This window comes from Melospiza melodia, chromosome 4, assembly GCF_035770615.1.
Source record: "Melospiza melodia melodia isolate bMelMel2 chromosome 4, bMelMel2.pri, whole genome shotgun sequence".
In the NCBI taxonomy this organism is placed as follows: Eukaryota; Metazoa; Chordata; class Aves; order Passeriformes; family Passerellidae; genus Melospiza; species Melospiza melodia.
The window spans coordinates 22363285-22382988 of NC_086197.1; the positions used below are offsets into that span (position 1 = coordinate 22363285).

Here is a 19704-nt window from a genome sequence, read left to right on the forward strand (position 1 = left end):
CCATGCACGTTTTCCCTACAGATTCCTGCCATCCGTCCTCCATCTCAGGACTGCCTGAGGTTCCATCTCAGGACTGCCTGAGGTTGGCCTGCACTTAGGGCTCACAGCTATCCTGGGCTAGAACAGCCTGGGACTGGTACCATGGGTGCAGAGGCTGTACCCACCATCCTCAGGTATCCATCATCAGGTGCCCACCATCCATCATTCCCATTCCTCCACAGTGTCCTGCCAGCACGGGTGCTAATGAGCAGAGTGGATGCTGCCTGGCTCAAATGCAGAGGAGACAGAAGCAGCATTAGTGCAGCCTTTTTGGGCAAGGGAGCAGCAGGAGGTCACATTCCCTAACTCCTCCTCTGCCATCACCCCAGCAGAGGGTCCCTGACCATGTCTTGCATCAGCCTCCAAACAAAGAATGTGTATTTCAGCAGGGCAGTGAAGACACACATGGAGACAGTGCCCATAACCAAAGGGGAGCTAACAAATGATGGCAATCAGCCAGGCTAAGATGTTTTTCCAGCCAGACACCGAGAGAAGAGCCATGGCTCTGCAGAGGGTGGCAACAGCAGGGAAGGTGCTGAGGAACAGGTGAGCTCTGAGCTGTGGATGGGGGCCAGGAAAGAGGTGGAGAAAGGGGAGAAAAAGCAAGAAAAGAGAGCTGGTAGTAGCTGTTTTGACTTAAAGACAAAACCCAAGGGAAAGGACCAGTAAGGGGCACTTAGAGCTGCCAGCTCTCCTGGCCCAGTGGGCTTGCTGTGACACTGGCTCTCAGAAAAACACTGCTGTAACTGCAGCAAGCTACTGAGAGGACAGGGGAAGGAAAGCTAAATGAAATAATTGAAAATACATGAGAAAAGAACAAAAGAGAAGTGGGGTTTGCAGTAGGGAAATGACAAGGCTAAAAGACAGGTGAGTAACAGAATACACAAGACAACATAATGAAGACTGCAAGGAAAGGGGACTGCACCAGAAGTAAAGGTGATGGGTGGGAAAACAAGGAAAACTGGGTAGTACCTGGCAGATGTAAAATGAATGAAGACAAAAGAAGGACAGACCTATTGAGCTTAGTACACTTTATTTATGCTCCTTCATTTCATTATAATTTTCCTGGCAGTTAATTTACATTGTGTATCTGGGTGGAAAGAAGTTCCTTCTAAATACCAAGTTTATATCACCCCAGGAGGCCTCCCTGGGCTCTGCATCTTAGCAACTGTTGGGCCTGATGAAATTTTATAAATAAGTTCCCAGAGTACCCATAGACCATCCAGCAGACAGGGAGCTTATCAACTATTTAGAGAAGTGTCCTTGGAAAAAAACCTCCTTTTTTCCAAATTGAGAATTACATGTAATGCTGTTGAAGAATGAGGCCCATATTTCATACGGGATGGTATTTGTTTATGCAAAATATAGTGATATTTGTATCCAAGAAGCATTCTGGAGAGGAAAAAAAAAGTTGGAGCGAAAGTTCTTTTTCTAAGTCAAAATGGAAGATTTCCAAAGTGGACCACCGGGGGAGCTGTTCACTGAAGCAGCATTATGGGCTGTCAAAAAGCAGCTCTGAGAGGTAGGACAGGGTAGGGAAGAAAAGGGAGAGGAGAAAACAATAGGGTTCATGACACATGGGGACTGATGGCCCTGGGAGCAGTTAAACAGGGCATGTCAGCCCAGCTAAGGGATATTCTGGTTTTAGTGGATGAACTACTGAACAAAGTTGGGAAACTAAAGCAATTTGAATAAATAAATAAATAAAATCAAGGCTCAACTCGGACCAAAACAAAAGCCCTATTCACTGAACAGAAAGAAGCATGAAGGAGGAAAAAGAAAAAAGTTATCATAAGCTGTTAATTCACTTAGGCTGTAATAAAATTCTGATTTAATACAGAATGTTCTCAGAAGTATTTTCTTACTTGCAGCTATTTCTCCACTTCTCCATCTCCCAAGAAAATTCATCTCCTGATGCAAGTTAGAAAACTAACAAGTCAAAATTGAGTATTAAATAGTACTAGACAATTAAAACAAAAAAGGAGAAAGAAAAAAGCAGAGATACAGAAGGCTTCAGAATTCAGTTCTGTGAACATTTTTATCCACCTAAACCAAATAAAATGTATCAATCTACCCAATAAGTGAAAATAAAAAAGCAGTTACCAGCTCAAATCAAATAAGCTAGTTTATATTCTCTCTCCTTCATTTTTTGAAAGCAGCTTCATTGTGAAAGCTGCTTTCAGTGAAATCAGCACAGAGGCTCATCCAGAGTAAAGCCATAATTTGTGTGAATCAAACTGGGAAGGAAGATTTGATCCTGGAATAGAAATCCCCATAAAATTTGGAGGTGGCAGAGCGTGCTGCTCTGTGCTCAGATGGTCTGTGCAAGCCAACCTCACAAATCCAGCAGGACAGACTTGGAGCACCAGGCATCATCTGGAGCACGGCCTTAGGGGAGGGTGACATGAACTTCAACACGAGACGTGAGCACCATCTGTCAAGGTATTGTAACCCCAGAAAGCACAGCAGCTTCAGCACCTAATATCCCCTGCAGACCTCATTTGGGGAGACCAAGGGAGTCCTTGAAAGTATTAATTCACCTTCTACTGCAATCGGAAGAATCATCAATCAGAAGTCACTTAAGCTGCCTTGTTCAGTGGTATTACTGTTATTCTGCAGAGACAGACAGAACAAGTCTAAGTTCACTAGAGTTGTGCAAGCATCAAGATGCCCAAGTTTCAGAAACCAAAGGACACCCAGCAGTGTTCCAGCTCTCCCAGGACATCATTGATGAAGATGACTTACTTAAGAAAGAACTGCTGAGAGTGGATGGATGGGACACCACGGAGCTCTTAAAAGAAATGGGATCATTGTTCCACTTAAAGGACATCCAGAAGTGCCTTACTTATCCCTGCAGACAAAAGGAGGCTCTTGTATGAGATACTGGACTGGGAGCTGGGAAATGAGAAGTCTGGAAAGTTCTGTGTTTCCAAATCGATTGATTCAGAGCAGCCCTGTCACAATATTGGATTCACTTTTGAAGAGCATGAGAAGAACTCAACAGGTATTTCAAAGGCCATAATAAAATGAAAACCCAATGAGGGAAACCATGAATGAGCTTCTTAAGGAAACGAAAGATAAAACAGGTCAACAAGATTAAAATTATAAGAGGAGTTTTAAGTCAAGCTTGGAAAGTCAATCATTATTATTTAAATGAAAGTGATGAGAGGTTTTTCCAATTGCTTAGATTTGTTTAAAATCCATTAAAAACAGATCTAACAAACAGGTGTGAGTAGAAACTTGGCTTCACATCCACAAAACTACTGAAGATGATAATGCCTGTTCAGAAGGGACAATTGGTCTGTGCTTCCAAATGGACATATGCAGAGACTGAATATACCTGTGACTGAGGCAGGAATGGTTTATTTTGAGATTGTACCATGGTTAAACCCAGTGAGGTGCTGCCACTGGGGCAATCAAGAATAAAGGCCCTTATTGCAGATTATCACCATCACCTCCCTATTTATCTAGAATGATTATTTACATTAAGAAAAAGACTACAAATACATGAACACGTGACCGACTTAAATCTCTAGAACTGCACAATCCCACTCACCTAGCAGTTGAGCAGAACTGCTGTTGCAATAGCACAAATTTCCAAAGTGAACAGAAATCTGAAAATCACCCTCCCAGGGCAGACTCTACCAGGACACTTTGCCATGGTATGTATATGTTGCCCTCAGCAAGAAATCCATCAATAACATGATGAAGCTTCACAGGAGAATTAAAAAAAAAAAAAAAAAAAAAAAAGGGAGAAAGTCCAGCTGAAAATTGTGAACACTTCTGCACAAAAAGTTCAAGAAACATTGTAACAGCTGTATGAGATAAATTATTAAAAGAACTGAAGCAGAAGTCTGAAAATACCATGAAAGACAGTTGAAAAAATGCTCCAAGAGGAAAATCTCAGTCAATATGGGAAAGCACTGAGTAGAGTTTAACAATTCAGAAGTAACAGGTCCCAATAAACATGTCTTAAGGGTCCTACATGTAAAGTATAATCCAAAAGGAAAAAACCAACAGCCAGAGGAACTCACTGAAATTACAGTCCCACTGAGAATAAAAAGTAGGCTAAGAAAAAAAAAATCAACCTATAAAATAAACTTAACACTAACTGGATATAAAATGGGCATAGGTAAACATAAACCAACAACTATACAGAGTATTGTAACCATTAATGGCATGAGAGTTTGGAGTAGTCAGAGAAGTAGTATGGGGTAAAAAACTGGGTTTGAGAGCTAAACCCCTTCCTACACAGTTCAATGACAGAATATCCTATAACTGCAAACACACAACATTGCATTGGAGACAAGGAACACCCCGTCAACCCCAGGACCAGGAATCCTTTTGAACTTTCTGGAATTTCCATTCCTTCAACACAATTTTGTTGAGATATCAACCAGTGAGGAAGCCAAAATTCAATGTTGAGAAGGTAAGAACTAAGTCCTATGGATCATGAAAGATCATGCCTGCAGCTGAATCCAGTCTGCTGCACTTCAGATCCTGACTAAAATCACAACGGAGAAGACTTCTTAGGTAATAGCAGGTGTGGCAGGGCAAGTAAATTAATTAATTGTGAATAAATGGATTTTGTATATTGACTAGAAAGAGAGAATTATTTTTTAAAGATTATCTGGGTTGGACACATTATTCTGTCCTATGAAAATGCCAGCTAGAGAATTTGTGTTCAAAGGGATATTGATCCATTACATGATATGGGAAAATATCATGGCAATGCTGACCATGAGGCTTTACAAAGCATAACAGATATCTTAAAGAAAGAAAAAGGTCAACTGAAATCTACAGAGTGAAGCAGAAGACAGGATACAAGAAGAATGAGGAACTCTTCTGTCTGGAGAAACAACTGTGCTCTGTGGAAAGAAACAGGTCAAGTGGTTCAGGCAAGAAAGCTGGCCAGAAAAAAAATAAAAGAAGAAAAAGATCTGTGAACTGACAAGTCATCCTTAATCTTCACAAACTCTGGAGAAACCCAAGCCAAAAGACATTTTGAGAGAAAATCAAAGCTCAGAAAGAAACTCCCTACTGATGAAACTTAACAGACTGTCAGGAAAATGTTTCATTTCCATATAATTGCTTCTAGAGTTCTTCACATGTCCTTAAAGGAATATTTGTGTCATATGCATTTCTCCCCACCCTTCAGCTCACAGCAGCAAACATGAGCAAAGTGGCTGGGCTCCACATTTACTGCACTGATCTAAGGATTCCATTGTTTTGAAAAACTATGAATAAATACACAAGAGTACACAAATAAATATTGATATACTGGACACATTTGTACAAATATGTGCTCCTCAGAATCATCCAAAAAATGTTACTTCCCATACTCTACCCTTTACTCTAGAATGGATTTTCAGTGAACAAAAGCAATATTTAAGACTACCACTTAGAATAAACAAACATGCACCTTGCTAAATTAATTGCAATGCCTCAATACAACCTAAACTGGCAGCTCACTAAAATTTATCAGAATGAATCTGATAGCATGTCTTTAAGCTCACTGTGCTGCACAAATGGCAATTCTACTCACTTAGTAAAATCTGGCTGTATGAGAGAGCCTGGGCTATAAGTGAGTTAGTTATTATATACTCAATGTTCTTCACAATGAAGCAACACTGGTTGATTGCTGCAAACTTAGTTAAAGAGGCTCATTATCTGTACAAAATCTTTTTCTCACAGGTAACTAGCTTCACTGATCAAAAGGCTTATTTTGAAAAGCCCAGTTATAAAGACTGGACTTTAAAATCAAGACAAGAATTATTTAATGACCCAGTTTTAGTTTTAGCACAACAAAAACAATCCAGTGGGTTTCATCTTTGTTAACAGTCACTTTTATCTTATAAGATAACTTCTAACAGCTGATCACTGAGGTTGTCTTGTGACAAAATACTAAATACCAATCAAGTAAGCTAGTCTGTTTATTTCCATAGGTTTTGAATACTTAACCTCAAGATGCAAAATAACCCACTTTCCATGTACAGTACGCCTGAGGCAGATCTTAGACCTGCCACTGACCCTTTCTGAAGCTTTCTGCTTTTACCAAAATTTGGTATTAATTACCAATTTAAGACATGGAACCAATGCAAAATCTTTGGAACTGCTGACATAATATTGTAGGAAAAAATGTTATATGTCATGCACAGTAACACCTGGTTTAGACAGCTTATATTACCTGACTAAAGCTGAACATCCATGCAGTTTTGCAGTCTGTCCCAGTTTACTTATCAGGCTTATCAGACACTAAATTCTATTAGATATTAGTTTGATATCAGACACAGATGTTCCATTATTCTGTACATCATTAAAAGGATCACTCTTGCTTTTTACTACTTACTGAGTTTGGGGTTTTTAGGGTTTTTTTAAGTGAACCAAGGCAAGTCAGGCAGAGATATATGTGTATTAGACAAGCATGAATATAAGCCACATCTACCGCTAAACAGAGCTCAACAACTAAAATATGAATAGTTAAAGCATAAAGAAACTTTTAATGTAGAAAAGCAACACAAGAAGTACCAGTGCTGGGAATGCTCTAACCTCCACAGCTGCGGCCTTGAGTACATTATCTCAGAGTTCCGTAGTTCTTTCCCTGGAAGGGATGAGTAGAGAAAGAACTGGTGCTGAATGATTATCCTGTTTGCAAGAAAGAAAATCCAGCTTCCAGAGGAACAGCAGCTCAAAGATGCTAGAGCACCAAAAGGTGGACAATCAGAATTTGTCAATTTAAGCCCATGACAGAAAAATATGACAACCACAGAAATGCTTTTGGAGGGCACTTGAACAAACATTTTGGAGGTCCACAGCGAATAATACACAATTTCAAATTTTTGTAGACCAAATTAATTTCTAGGTCTTCAATCTTTTTAATGGACTGGTTATAGATGTTTTTTAAAAAGCTGCATTCTGCTGTAGAATGAGAGAGACTTGGAAGGAAAATATTATACCTACTAAGTATCTACAAGTGGGAAAAAGTAACAATCTTGCATCTTTTATTTGTAAGGCATTCTGCTGTGATTACAATATTTGTTCTTTTCACCAGAGAATCTCTCCACTGAGATTCAACAGACAAGATGAAGAGCGTAAAACCCAAAATATGAGTGAACACAGAGCCTAATAAAACCTGCTAGGTCTTGTTCAATTACAAGACTGTTGTGAAGACATAGGGAAGTAAAGTAAGTTTTTTCAAGTCTGTTATAAGTGCAATAATCTGAAATGCTTCCTTTTAAAGTAATATTCCAAGGACTAGAACTATACAATCATGACACATGTAGAGTATCAAAGAGAATCAAACTCCAGGGTCCTGTCTGAGTAGGTACAGAAAAATACCTTCTGTGACTTGTCTGGGGAAATCAATGGCAGACTGAAATCAATGGAGTCCTTTCCATCCGCTCTCTGCTGGGGAGCTGGCCAGGGGCCCGGCCCATCCCATCCCATCCCATCCCATCCCATCCCATCCCCAGGCCGCACCCATGTGTTCAGCGCAGCGCTTCCAGCCCCAGGGGCAGTGGGCCCACCACTGCCCAGGAGGAACTGGTGCTACCAGAGAACGCCATCCCCTCACACCCTCTTTTCAATTTTATTCTTAAGAGCAGGCTGGCGGGCACAACGTTTGCGGTGCCGGATAATTAGCAAAAGCAGCAGGGGGATGCTTGCCAATAAACACCCAGATTTGAGGTTAAGCAGCTGTAAATCTGCATTAATCGTTTCAGGAATTCAGCTATTTACAAAAGCTTTCAAAGAGCAAACAAATAAAAGAAGGGAGGGGAGAAGAGACAGGAGAGGAGCCGATCTGTCCTTACCTTCACACTGCTTCCCTTCCCCTTTGTAGCCCGGCTTGCAGATGCATTTGTAGGATTTTGGCGTGTTTTGACAAATTGCGTCGATGTGACAGTCATCCGTAGCTTCTGCGCACTCGTCAACATCTGGAAGCATAGAAGGAACCCCAAGGGGACAGATAAGAAGGGAGACCAGAGCCACAAAACAGCAAGGATAGATATTCCCCTTGAAGCTGTTTGCCTGCCTGCCTTACCAGTGTCATGCTGGAAATGAGAACATCTTAGGATAAATAACTAAACTAGACAACGTGATATTCTCCTCAAGTCGCTTATAAGCACTGCTCCACGGAGCTGGAGGGACTCGGTCTCATATTTCTGCACTATGAATAAAACACTTAGACACTAGAAATTAGCTTCTGCTGTTTAGGTCTTGTACTGGAGACCCACATCTTAGTAAAACAAGAGAATGCTTAAATTACATGTAAGAGGAGAAAAAAAGACCCCTTGCATGTTCTAGCACAGAGATTTTCTTAATTTATAAAGATAGACCCTAGTTTAAATAAACTAAGCTGGTGGGGAATGGGAAAAAGAAATATTTGAACAGCAAAACCACATTAATACTTTTTACTGAGAAGCAAAATAATAAATAAATGGAAGACCATATGAAACTCGGTAAGGTAGAGTGGAGGAAAGCAACCTGCAATAACATCATCTACTTGGAGTAACACATTTAGGGGGAAAAAAGTGCCAGCAGCCGTCCTGACCCCTGCTCGGGTGGGTGCCTTACTGGTTATGCCCTACTCTGAAAGGGGGGACCCAGACCACTTTTCTTCTTTTCAGAGTAGGAAGCCTTTACAAACATTTTAGTGACGCGCATTCGTTCTCTCCTTCACACTTAAAGAGGATGGGGAGGGAGGAGGATGAGACAGAGTCGAGATCTGGTAGTCGTGGGAATGTTAATGAAGTGAGCATGGGGGAAAAAAAACTCCCGACCTATTCAGGGATGGGGTGTGCTGAGAACACGGGAGCACTTACAGCCCTGCCTAAGCTGCCCCTGCCCGGGCACACCGGCACCCGCTGCCCCCGAGGCCAGGGGCGGCGATGCCACCGCGCCCGGGCACAGCGGCCAGGCCGGGCCGGGCCGTCAGTCCCGCAGCTCCCAGGGGCTCCTCCCTGCCGCACCCCACAGCCACATCGGGGGCTCCCGGGGGGACACGGGCAGGCAGCCGGAGAGGGACCCGGGAGCTGCACAGAGCATAGCCCCCGCTGTATGGTCAGGAGGAGACAGGGGTGCTGCGGAGGGAGGCACACGGGCATCCAGCGAGAGCCATGTGCAGTTGGTTTCATGCCAATTAGATTAACAGATCCTCCAAAAGGTGCACTAAAGTGAAAACAGTTTTATTGTGAGCTTGAAATCCTAACGCTAATTGTTTCAGAAGTGCTCACTCAGCCATCTCCAGTGATAACACACGGATCCTTCAAAGTCACCGGGAACAGGAGGGGGCTATTTAGAGAGGAGAGAATAAGCAGACATTGTAGCATGGCACACAGCAGAGAACTTCTCTGAGAGGTGCAGACCGGGGCGGCCCCGCGGGGCACCTCTGGAATCCCAGAGAGAGAATTGCCCGGACTCGGTATTGTTATTGTTGTAGAGGTTTTTTTGTTTGGGTTTTTTGAGAAAGAGGGGAACAGCACATCGAGAGTCGTAATTTTCTTTTCCGGACTAAGGCAGAGCTGCTGTAATCTGTTGCTTTCTTTCTTGTCCATTCGTTTATTTTTACCGCTGAGCCAATTCAAATCTAGCTATGATTTACGTGAATTAGCTTAGGTGTTGCCCAGATCATGCACAGATTCAGTCAAGCACAAAGAGAAAATAAGTTTTTGGGGGGTTTTCTCTGCGTTTTTTTTTAATGCTTTGGTTCATACTTTTGAGTCATTAAACCGGCACCCATCTCCCATCAAGATCAGCAAAAGTGACAGCTGGACTCTTTATAATGCCGTCAAAAATTCAAACTGCATTGAGCCAAGGGGGACATTTCACAGCAACCAGAGGATGCCTGGGAGTCAGGCGTGAATGCCAATGAGTCAAATGAAAGGGCAAAACCAAGTATGAGCCCCTGCTCTGCTCCACATCTCACATTGCATTAGTGGGACTGTAAGAACTTCTAGGCTGACTTTGTTCATTTTGTTACATTTAAACTCCTCTATCCGAGGAACAGGGATTTTTTCCACACCCTCCCCCCTCCCTCCCCCCGACGCCTGCCCCCGCTCGTACTTCACCTTAAAAGATTTCTCATCGCACAACTTCAAAACCTGCATGCATTTCTTTCAGAAATCACTTCGGGCTTGCAACATTCCAAAGCAGATAGGATGGGGGGGTGTTCGATTTTTTTGTTTGCTTTTTTTTTTTTTTTTTTTTTAAACACCGAAGCAAAGACAAAGTATAATTAGAGCTATTAAAGTGATACGAGCGCCGCTGTTTAAAACACCAGGTCTTTGGGTTAATGCGCAGACAAGGAAAACCTGTTAAGATATCCCAGCCAACGCTTGCTCTGCGGAGTCTCCAGCGCTCAGCACATACTTATCTCGTAGGCACTCAAGAAAAGTAACTTTTTCTTCCCCATCTCTCCCTGCAGAAATCCCTCGGCTCCGGCTGTGGCAAACACGCGAGAAAACGCCTCCCCACCGCAACTTCCAAACCCCTCGGCGCTACGAGCAGCGAGAAGTGACCTCCCCCTGAGCACCTTACAGCGGGCAGAGGAGAGCGGACAGACACGGTCCCCCCGGGGCCGCGGCTCCGCGCCGCCCGCGCCTGGGGAAGGCGGCACGGCGGCGGAGCCCCCTCTTCTTACCTGCGCCCCCGCTGCCTCCCGCCAACCTGCCGGCCCAGGCGAGAGCGAAAAGCAAACAGCAGCGCCGCGAAAAGCAAACAGTGCCCATGATAATGATGCGATCCCCGGTGCCTGTCTGCGATAAGGGACGCGCTCGGGGCCGGCCGCGCGGAGCCGCCGGCGCTGACGCCCTGACAGCGCCCCGCTGATTCGCCGGGGCTCCCGCGGCGGGGGCGGTGCCGGGGCGGGCCGGGGGCAGAGCCGCCCCCGCGGCTGCCCCCGCGCCCCGCCGCCCCGGGGCGGGGGTGCTCGGCCCCCGGGGAGCCGGCCCGTGCGCCGGGCGGTGCTGCTGGCGGGGCGTGCGGCGCTGCCCGGCGAGGCAGAGCGGCCCGGCTCGCCGCCCCGACAGGGAGCGCGCAGGGACCCGCAGCGACCCCGCAGTATCGCCACCGTCCGCGCTGCGCCCCCCCGCGGCTGGGGCCGGCGCTGCGGGCGCCGCCAGGGGATGCCCGGACAGACGGACGGACAGACGGACGGACGGACCACCCCCACGGCGCGGCTGTGAGGACAGACAGGCCGGCGGACACTGCCCATCTCCTTGGCAACGGCGGCCAGGGATACTTCACCCTTCTCGGGTTCAGGCTAAAGGACAACTTTTTGTTTTTCCACTGCCTTCCCCTCTCCCCTGCCTACCTCCTAGCTTCGGCTAACTCCGCTCCCGCTTGCCACGGGTCATCACCAGCCGCTGGCTTCCTCCAGGTTTTAAGGGCTTTGCTGCGGAGGCCAGTGCGCCTTTCCGCCTTTCCAGCCCTCGGTTTGCTCCTCCAAGCCCTTCACTCCGGTCAACCACGGCTCCTCAAGGGATCCCTGCGGACCTGGCCCGGGCCGGGGAGATGCTCTCCCCAAAATCATCTCCACTGCAGAACGGACACGTGAGTGTCATTGTCACCACAGCCTTGGAAGCGAAAATCCTTCACTTTTAAACCCAAACATGACATATTTCTCCCCTCCGAGGCAAGCCCCAATGACCCTAAACTCTTTCAGACTGTCTTTAAAGGACTGAAATAGCTGGTAGACTATTGTTACGGCCGTGCCGCCCCTCTTTGCTTTACACCTTTCTTTCACGGGTACCCCACTACTAAAATGCTTTGCTACTTTAGTAATTCCCCTTTACTTCAGGGGAATTAGGAGTTTCAACTCCCAGTTCCCCTGGGAGGCTGTCTGTCTGTCGTGTATGAGTTCCACTTGTCGTCTGGAAGATAAATACACCCTGCCATAGCCTTAGATGCCTCTTTTTGACAGGTTCCTCCCAAATACACATATATGTCAGTACAATACACTTGCCCAGAAAGCAGCACTATTAAGTATTTTTAAGCTTGAAGAGATGGGAAAGAAACGTAAGAAAAGTTGCTCAGCCCAGCTGCGTGTTTAGTAAAACTCCACACCACGGTCCTTATTCTCCAATAAAACTGAAGCACTACCGCACGGTGCCAAAGCTGTTTGCTTTCCGCGTGTTTACACCTCTACTTTGGGCATTCCCGTCCTTAATCCCTTAGGGGTGGGGTTAGGGCTATTGCTATTTTAAATCCGGACGCTTATTTTTGTGTGCGTGTGACCCGGCTGAGGTGCAGCGGTGGATTCCATGCCCCAGTCTTCCATGGATACCCCACGGCGCGTCCGTGCCGCGGAGGTCCCCAGAGGGAGCACACGGGGCCTTGGAGCGCCACCTCGTGACCGCCAGGGCAGAGCCACCCGAGGGCCGCTCTTCTCCAAGATTTTTGGAAGGAGGAGTTTTGTCCTAGGTGAAAAGTAAAGCCAAATATTCCCTCCCTCCCCCCCCCCCCCCCCCATTTGATGGAATCATACTAAAATTTGTAATGGGATAAATAATCAAAAAAAAGTTTATATTTCATGAAGGAGTCCACTAGAATTGTCCAAAAATCAACTATCTCAGCTTTTAAAAAAGCCACAGTGCAATAAATAAGTTTGCTAAAGCAACAAAATGCTTCCACTGCCTTGGTGACTTGCTCTCTGCCATGCATTGTAAGTGTCATGTTAGCTGCAGCTGCTGAGTTACAGAAATCACTGCACATGAACTCTACACATTTATAGTCCATAACACCTGTATTGCACTCAGGAAGGGAGGTGCCCTTGATGGAATCTCACACTTTTAATATATTCTCTGAGGGTGGCATAAACTGAAAGCTAAAGATCATTCATATCAGCTGTTTCTCTTCTAGTGAGTTTGTTGTGTTTTTCCTTTACCAAGATCCGGACAGAGAGAATACACGAGGGAATACAAAAGTACTGTATTTATCAAAAGAGGGCCTGAGCTGTAAGTCAGGATTATCACATAAAATAAAGAACATCATCTACAATGCCAGGCTGATTATTTCCAGATGGGTCTTTTCAGAGTCTTCCTTGCTAAGGGACACATCTTAGAAAAGGGATCCTTGTGGATCCCCACATTTTCCACCTGTAATTATGTTTCTCTAGTTATAATAATCTAACATAATCTCTATGTCAATTCCAAAAATTATTTTTATGAAAAATTTAATATTAAAGTAATGACTAAGCAGCTCTTCTTCTATTGTGGACAGTAAAAGCCAGATTCATGCCTGCAAACCTTCTCTGGGTAAGAGAGATAAGCAAGAGCTACCCTGGGCTACAGGTGGAGCCAGCCACTCTGGGGGGCACCTCCAGTGTTTCAGCTTTCTCATCTGCCAAAGTACTTCAGCTGTGCCTAAAAACCTTCAGGCAGCATGTTAATTGGCTTCTAATGTTCTTCCACACTAATGCCCTTAAAGCTTTGGGGCTATTCCAGTAAAATAATAATAATGCTTAATAATAAAAGAGGTTTATTTTAAAAAAGGATCCATCTTTTTACAGAATAGAAAGTCCATACAAAGCTGCATATCAGGCAAGAGCATAAATAGAATTGTGGCTGCAGAACAGTACTCCCACTTTCAGAACACCTTCTCCCACAGATATGCACCATTCCAAAAGTGCTGTGAAAAGACAGAACAGCCTCTGCAGAATTATTTGGTTTCCTGGTTTGCTGTTAATGAACACATATATATTGGGGCCACTGCTGCCTCAGGAGGCAGCACAAGCTATTGATAGTGCTGGGAATCACAGCAGTCACTCAACAGCCTATGCAAACTTGAACCAATTGCTTTACCTCTCCATTTCTGTCTCCCTTCCTTCCTCCTGTCCCTCTTCTTTCTGTCCATTTGCAGTAAAAGCCCACTGTAGCAGAGCCTGTCTTTCACTGTATTAATGCAGCGCCTCTCAAAATAACACACTAAACTTGTTTTGTCTGTCTGCCCAATTAGGGCTTTCATGAGGCCAGTGAGGCACATAAACCCTGACCCTTTTAACTTCAGTTCATCTATTTTTCTGAACTGTACTTCAAAGAACTGGGAGAGACCTGGCTCCTTTGGATAGGAGACAAGGAATGCATGTGCCAGAATTTGTGCTGGGAGCACTTACATTATGAACCCTGAAACATGTACCTCCAAACTTTACTTAAATACTTTCTATTAGGAAGAAAGGAACTATGCAAGCCCAACTCTTCAAAGCAATATAGACCATTCTGCATTTGAACACGTATTTAGGGGAAGCTTTTGAAACTAACAGGCAATAGACATGCACTGCACCGCATACTCAAAGCTGTATGACTTCTTTCCAGGAAAATACAGCATGTAAGTTTCCTAGAAGTCAAGTAGTAGCATGCAGCTGAAGTAATTAAATGATTTGTTCCTGTACATGGGAGTAAAAAAACAACACAAGTCCACCATAAGCCATAATAAAATTTTGCACAAGAAAATTCTGCATGTAAGAGGATGAGGATATTTTTTTCTTTTTTTCGTAACTGGAGGCAACAAGGAATTACATAGCAGCTACTGTAACAGTTAAGAGGGGACATTTATTCCATAGCTTTGGTGAGATCACAATCAGTTTTATCTCCCTCTCCCATCAGTGAGACAATGTGTGAAACCTTGTGGAAATAGTGGTAAATTTTGATATTCTGGGAAAAAAAAAGGTGTAAGTTAGTGCCAGACTTTGAAGACAGACATCAACCTATGCTTGAGGACAGCTACTCTTTGGCTGTTACCTTCCTCCAAAATTTGTCACCTGCTTCATCCAACTGTCCCTCCCCTTTCATTGCCAGGGTATCAAAAGAGATGGAGACTCATGCAAAGGCATTTCCTTACTGTAATTATTTTACACAGTGGGCCATAAGGCTTATAAGGCTCAAAACACCTTACTGAGAATTACTATCTACAAATTCATAAACTTCTTGCCTCCTAAGTGTTTCATTAACAGTTTTTCATTCAGAAAAATGCTTCAACAGCTAGAAAGTGGCAGGAGAGAAGGGAGTTACTAGGAAGAGTAATGGAGATGTTTATTTTTTTCTCTCCTGCTTGAATTATAACCACTGAGAGCGAAAGATGAAAACATTAACAAAGAGATGGAAAATACCACCATCACCATGAAAAGCAGAGTAGATCCTTCTTTTGTGGTACTCAGTCAATCTTAGTAAAAGCATATTTTGCCAAGATGAAGGTTACATCTCAAACAGGTGAATGAGGACTTGATGCATAAAGAGCTGGATAAAACTTCATAACCTTCATTATTCAGGAGACTGGTTACAGCAGTCTCTCTTGAAATTAATAAGGGACACCTCTAAAAGCTGCAAAAGAGAACACACAAAACAAGATTGTGCCTACTACCTGCTCTGGGATTACACCTTAGCAGGTAGGAGAAGATGACAAGGACCTGTGGACACACAGAGCTGAGAAGGATACCTTCTAGAAGACCTGTTTGATAACTCTGTTGCCAAAATAGTTTTAAAAGTGGCAGTGATGTGTCCTTGTGTTCACAAGGATATGAAAGTGGCATTCTGAAATGGTTGGGTTTTAGGAAGTGGGGGCATAAGGGAGCCAGAAGGGAAATATCAAGAGGAAAAAAATTCCAATTGCTCTTTGTCCATCCACTAGCTTTAGGCTTCAGTAGGATGAAAATTTTAACTCATTTGCTCCCCCACTGGAGACTTCAGAACAGTGACTTGTGCTAGTACAAGTTTTGGCTCCTAATCTGCTGCAGATTACTTGCCATTGTATTTTAGCATTAGCATTTCAGTTATTTTGAAAATGAATCTCACAGATTATTGTGATTGCTGCTGCTCTAACATGCAATCCTCCTAAACAACCAGGTTTGCGCACAAAAAATGTCAAGCAACTCAGAGGAAAGTTGGTATTTTAGGCTTATCATAGTTAAAATCTTAAATTCTGGATAGTCATAGTTAAAATCTTAAATTCTGGATAGTCACAAACAGCAAACAGAGCTCTAGTAACTCAGCTGATGAGAGGAAGCTTTTGGATTGTTTTAGAAGACATTTTCTGATCTCTTGTTTGAAAATGAACTTTTTTTCTCAAAAATATCTACAGCTGGCTCTGATTTCTTCTTCCAAGCACTTTGGGCCCGCAGGCTGAGGTACTTTCCATCACACCCATGATCTGTGGTAAGCTATCAGTTCCCTTTCCTGTTCTAATAAAGGCCCTGAACATGCAAGGAACACTGAAGCATGTACATATTGATCAGCAGGACTACTCTTGCCTATAGACTTCTGCAAGACTGCCTCAGCAGGCCTGGGATTGTGTAGTGCAGGACAAAGAGAAGAGGCCGTGCCCTCCACTCACAGTCCCTTTATCCTTCAGTGCAGCTCAAAACCAGCTGTGAGGAGAGACGTGGCTCAAATTCACATGGGCAGTCCTCTCTGCTCTGTGGAACACACCATGGCACCACTTCAGAGGCAAAAGCTGATTCAGCTTCACAGAGGACTTAATATTGCGAAATTTTAATTTTTTTCCAATTCACAGCCCTGAGGGCCTACCTGCCCTCTCTTCCCTCAAAAAAAAAAAAAAAAAAAAAAAGCCCAAACACAAACCAAAAGCACTCACAAAAGCTCCAGGACTTCCAGAAGCTCCAAATTCCAACTGTAGCCTGGCAGAGCAGCTAGAGATGTGGGTGAGTTGGCAAGACATCTTGGTAATATCTTGTAAGATTCCTGCAACAATTCTTTTGAACCTTTCCTGAACCAAAACCATTTCATTTTTAACATTAATAGAAGCAACAAGACTCCAGAAAAATTCCAACAGAAGCTTTTTTCATAAAATAAAAATTTTTCCTGATTTCTCCACAATTCCACAAACAATTAAAGGTTATTTCTCAGGACACCTTCCTGCAGACAGGAAGAAAAAATATCTTTAATGCAGCCAGCTCCTGCAATTTTCCTCCTTCCCTACCCACCCAGCCACTGAGAGCTAGAGTGAGATTTGTGTACTAATTTGAAATTCTGCATTCTTCAGGGAGGCCCACAGTACCAAAGCTGCTCTCAGGATTTTCCCTTTAATTTGCTGTAATGTGAAGAGAGTCCAACGCTGTTGAAACTTAGATGGTTTTGCATTGCAGCATCTGTTCAATTTACTGCAGGGACACAAACTCTTCCATCAAAACCAGCTGGAGGGCTAAGCACCAGGTCAGAGCATCAATCCCTTTACCAAACCAAGTCCAAGCCAGTGGGAGCTGTGTAGTACAGATTTCCTAAAATCAATGTGCTCATTTTAGTTCAAGTGTAAACATGTACTCATCCCCTTGTTTGGCTGCAGTCTTTACTGCACACAATCCACAATTTAAGAGCCCACTGCCATTTAAACTTAATCTTAAACAAGAAGCATGTTACGAAAGATGTGCTTGAGTTCAAGCCCTGACTTGATCCAGTAAGCCTGGCCTGTTACCAGTAACAATTTTATCCTAGAAAAAAATCTCTGTAGACCAAGTAAAGTTTTATTCCAAAGTAGGTACTTCTGTGGAAATATAAATGCATGTAATTCTTTGTACTGTAATTAAATGCATTTTTATTCAGTTGCTCTGTTCCTTCAACACAGCTGAACTGAGCTGGCCTTTGATCAGGAAGCCTGCATCTCCCCCCACTGTGACTGTAGCCTTAACCTCTTCAGTTGTGAAAAAATACTGTAAAACACTCTAGCTGTCACCTGGAGAGACCAGTGAGTATCAGGGGGATAGCAGCAGAAATTGAGGCCTGTAGCATAAGCATAAGATGATTACAAGATCTAAGTGAGAAATAACTTACAGAGCATCACAATCAAAAGTTCAGAAAGATAACAAGCAGGGTCCTGTCTCCTATGGTCCTGTAGCAACTCTTTCCCAGCTCTAGGCATGCTCAGATTAGCTAAGGATTGTGACAATTAAGAAGTTTCAACTGTTTCCCAATAAACAGAATAGCGCTTCTGAAGCAAGAAGAATTCAAACAGGGAGGAGATTTTTTTCCTCATTGTCTTTTAAGGAAAAAGGGTAAATCTCACAATAGGATCTTTCAAATACTTGGATACAGCATTGTAAAGTTAATATTCTTGTAAAGACAACCAAGTCTAGATATGCCAAGATTATAGTATAATTTATTAATTAGAATAAATTAAATTAATAATACATTAAAATTCTAATAATTTAAAATTATAATAAATATACATTATGAAGAAGAATTATATAAAAATGTAGAATTAGATTAATTTTACGATGTATATTATATCAGCTGTGTTTCTTATATTTGTAGTTATTCTTAATGCTTAAAATGTTGATGCTGAGACTATTATGAGCCTTACCACTGGTGAAAGTGAACATGTTTTAGTTGGAAAGACTAGACAAAGGAAATTAAAAATGAAAGTTAGACCTAAGGATACAGTTGGGTGCTCAGGGTTTTAATGGGAATACTATAAGTAAAATTCCGTTCCCACAAAATGTGCAGCAATAGGAAAGTCCACCTCTTGTGTAGAATCATGCTGCACTTGTCAACACACCAGATAAATCTGATGGAACCAGGCTATCATGATCTTTGCGGTTTACAAGAAACTTCCAAGAGAGAAGATACTGCAGAAAATATCCGAGCTCAAATCTTTGCCTCAGACTTTTCCACCATATCAACCAATGCCTCCCCCTCTATAAAACAAAACAAGACAAAAAAGTCTATACACCCAAGTGTGTTGATCTTTGCAGTTCTAACCTGAGTTTAACAAAACAAAAGGTCAGCAAACCTTCATTCCTTCTCACACATTTTTCCCAAGTCTCACGACTCTATTTCAGTCCCTTGGTGGCTGCAGGGGTAATTGCACCGGCTGTGAGGGAGCCTGTGGCTCGCAGGCCATGTTGACACAGACAGCAGCCCCGTTTCCCAACACTGCTGTGAAGGAGCCAGTGGAGATCCCTCTGCAGCACAGAAGGGGAACAACCCTCCCCAGAGCCCTCAGACTGCCAGCATGCTGCACCTCAATGGTAGAGTATACATCTCACACGTTTTCTCAGCAATCATGTTTAAAAGGACTAGGAATTAAACCATCCTGGTTGCTTACTTCATCCTTAAAAGCACACCCTGCTTGGTTACACACTTGCAGAGGCTTTGAAAATACATAATTCTGTCCAAATATATAGTGATGATTCCAGAACCACTCGGAAGCCCCAATTATAATTTTCTGCTAAATGAGTTCTCCTCCCTAAGGACTCTCCAGAGGAGCCTATGCTTTAGTGCACTAAGCTACCTATGAGACAGCTGAAGCTCAGACTAACTCAATTCCTGACAGGCAGCTGCAGTTTCAGCTGGTGTGAAATGGCAAATAGAAGAGAAGATTATCAAATAGAATTAAATGCAGCATCCTCAGGAGGCCTGGATATAGAAAGGGTAAAATTCCACTCACCTTAATCCTGCATATTATTTTGTTCTATTGAAAGGCCATGGCTGAATGAATAATGACAGGAGGATTTAGCCTCATATGTTCATTGCTTCTCTTTTCAAATTACATGAAATACACAGTGCAGACCCATTATTAGTGTTGCTGTTTTTTGGTATTATTATGTCATTAGAGATGGATTGGATTAACATAGGTATAGCAAATTGCAGTGAAAGTAGCTTACAGAAGACTACGGCAGAGTAAGGCTTCATAAAAGTGTGCTCAGAGAGCTGATAAAAT

At 43.3% G+C, this 19704-nt stretch overlaps 1 protein-coding gene across 3 annotated transcripts in view; it reads right to left on the bottom strand.

The window, feature by feature from the left end:
- SCUBE1 (signal peptide, CUB domain and EGF like domain containing 1) overlaps positions 1-10857 on the bottom strand; it is a 190308-nt gene extending 179451 nt beyond the window's left edge. For all 3 annotated transcript variants that reach the window (XM_063154261.1, XM_063154262.1, XM_063154260.1), the window contains exons 1-2: positions 10679-10857; positions 7851-7973 (exon numbers count right to left, since the gene is read on the bottom strand). In XM_063154261.1, the coding sequence (XP_063010331.1) occupies positions 7851-7973; positions 10679-10766 (211 nt within the window). In that variant the 5' untranslated portion in view covers positions 10767-10857. The remainder of the gene's footprint in view (positions 1-7850; positions 7974-10678) is intronic.
- Positions 10858-19704: the final 8847 nt, after the last annotated feature.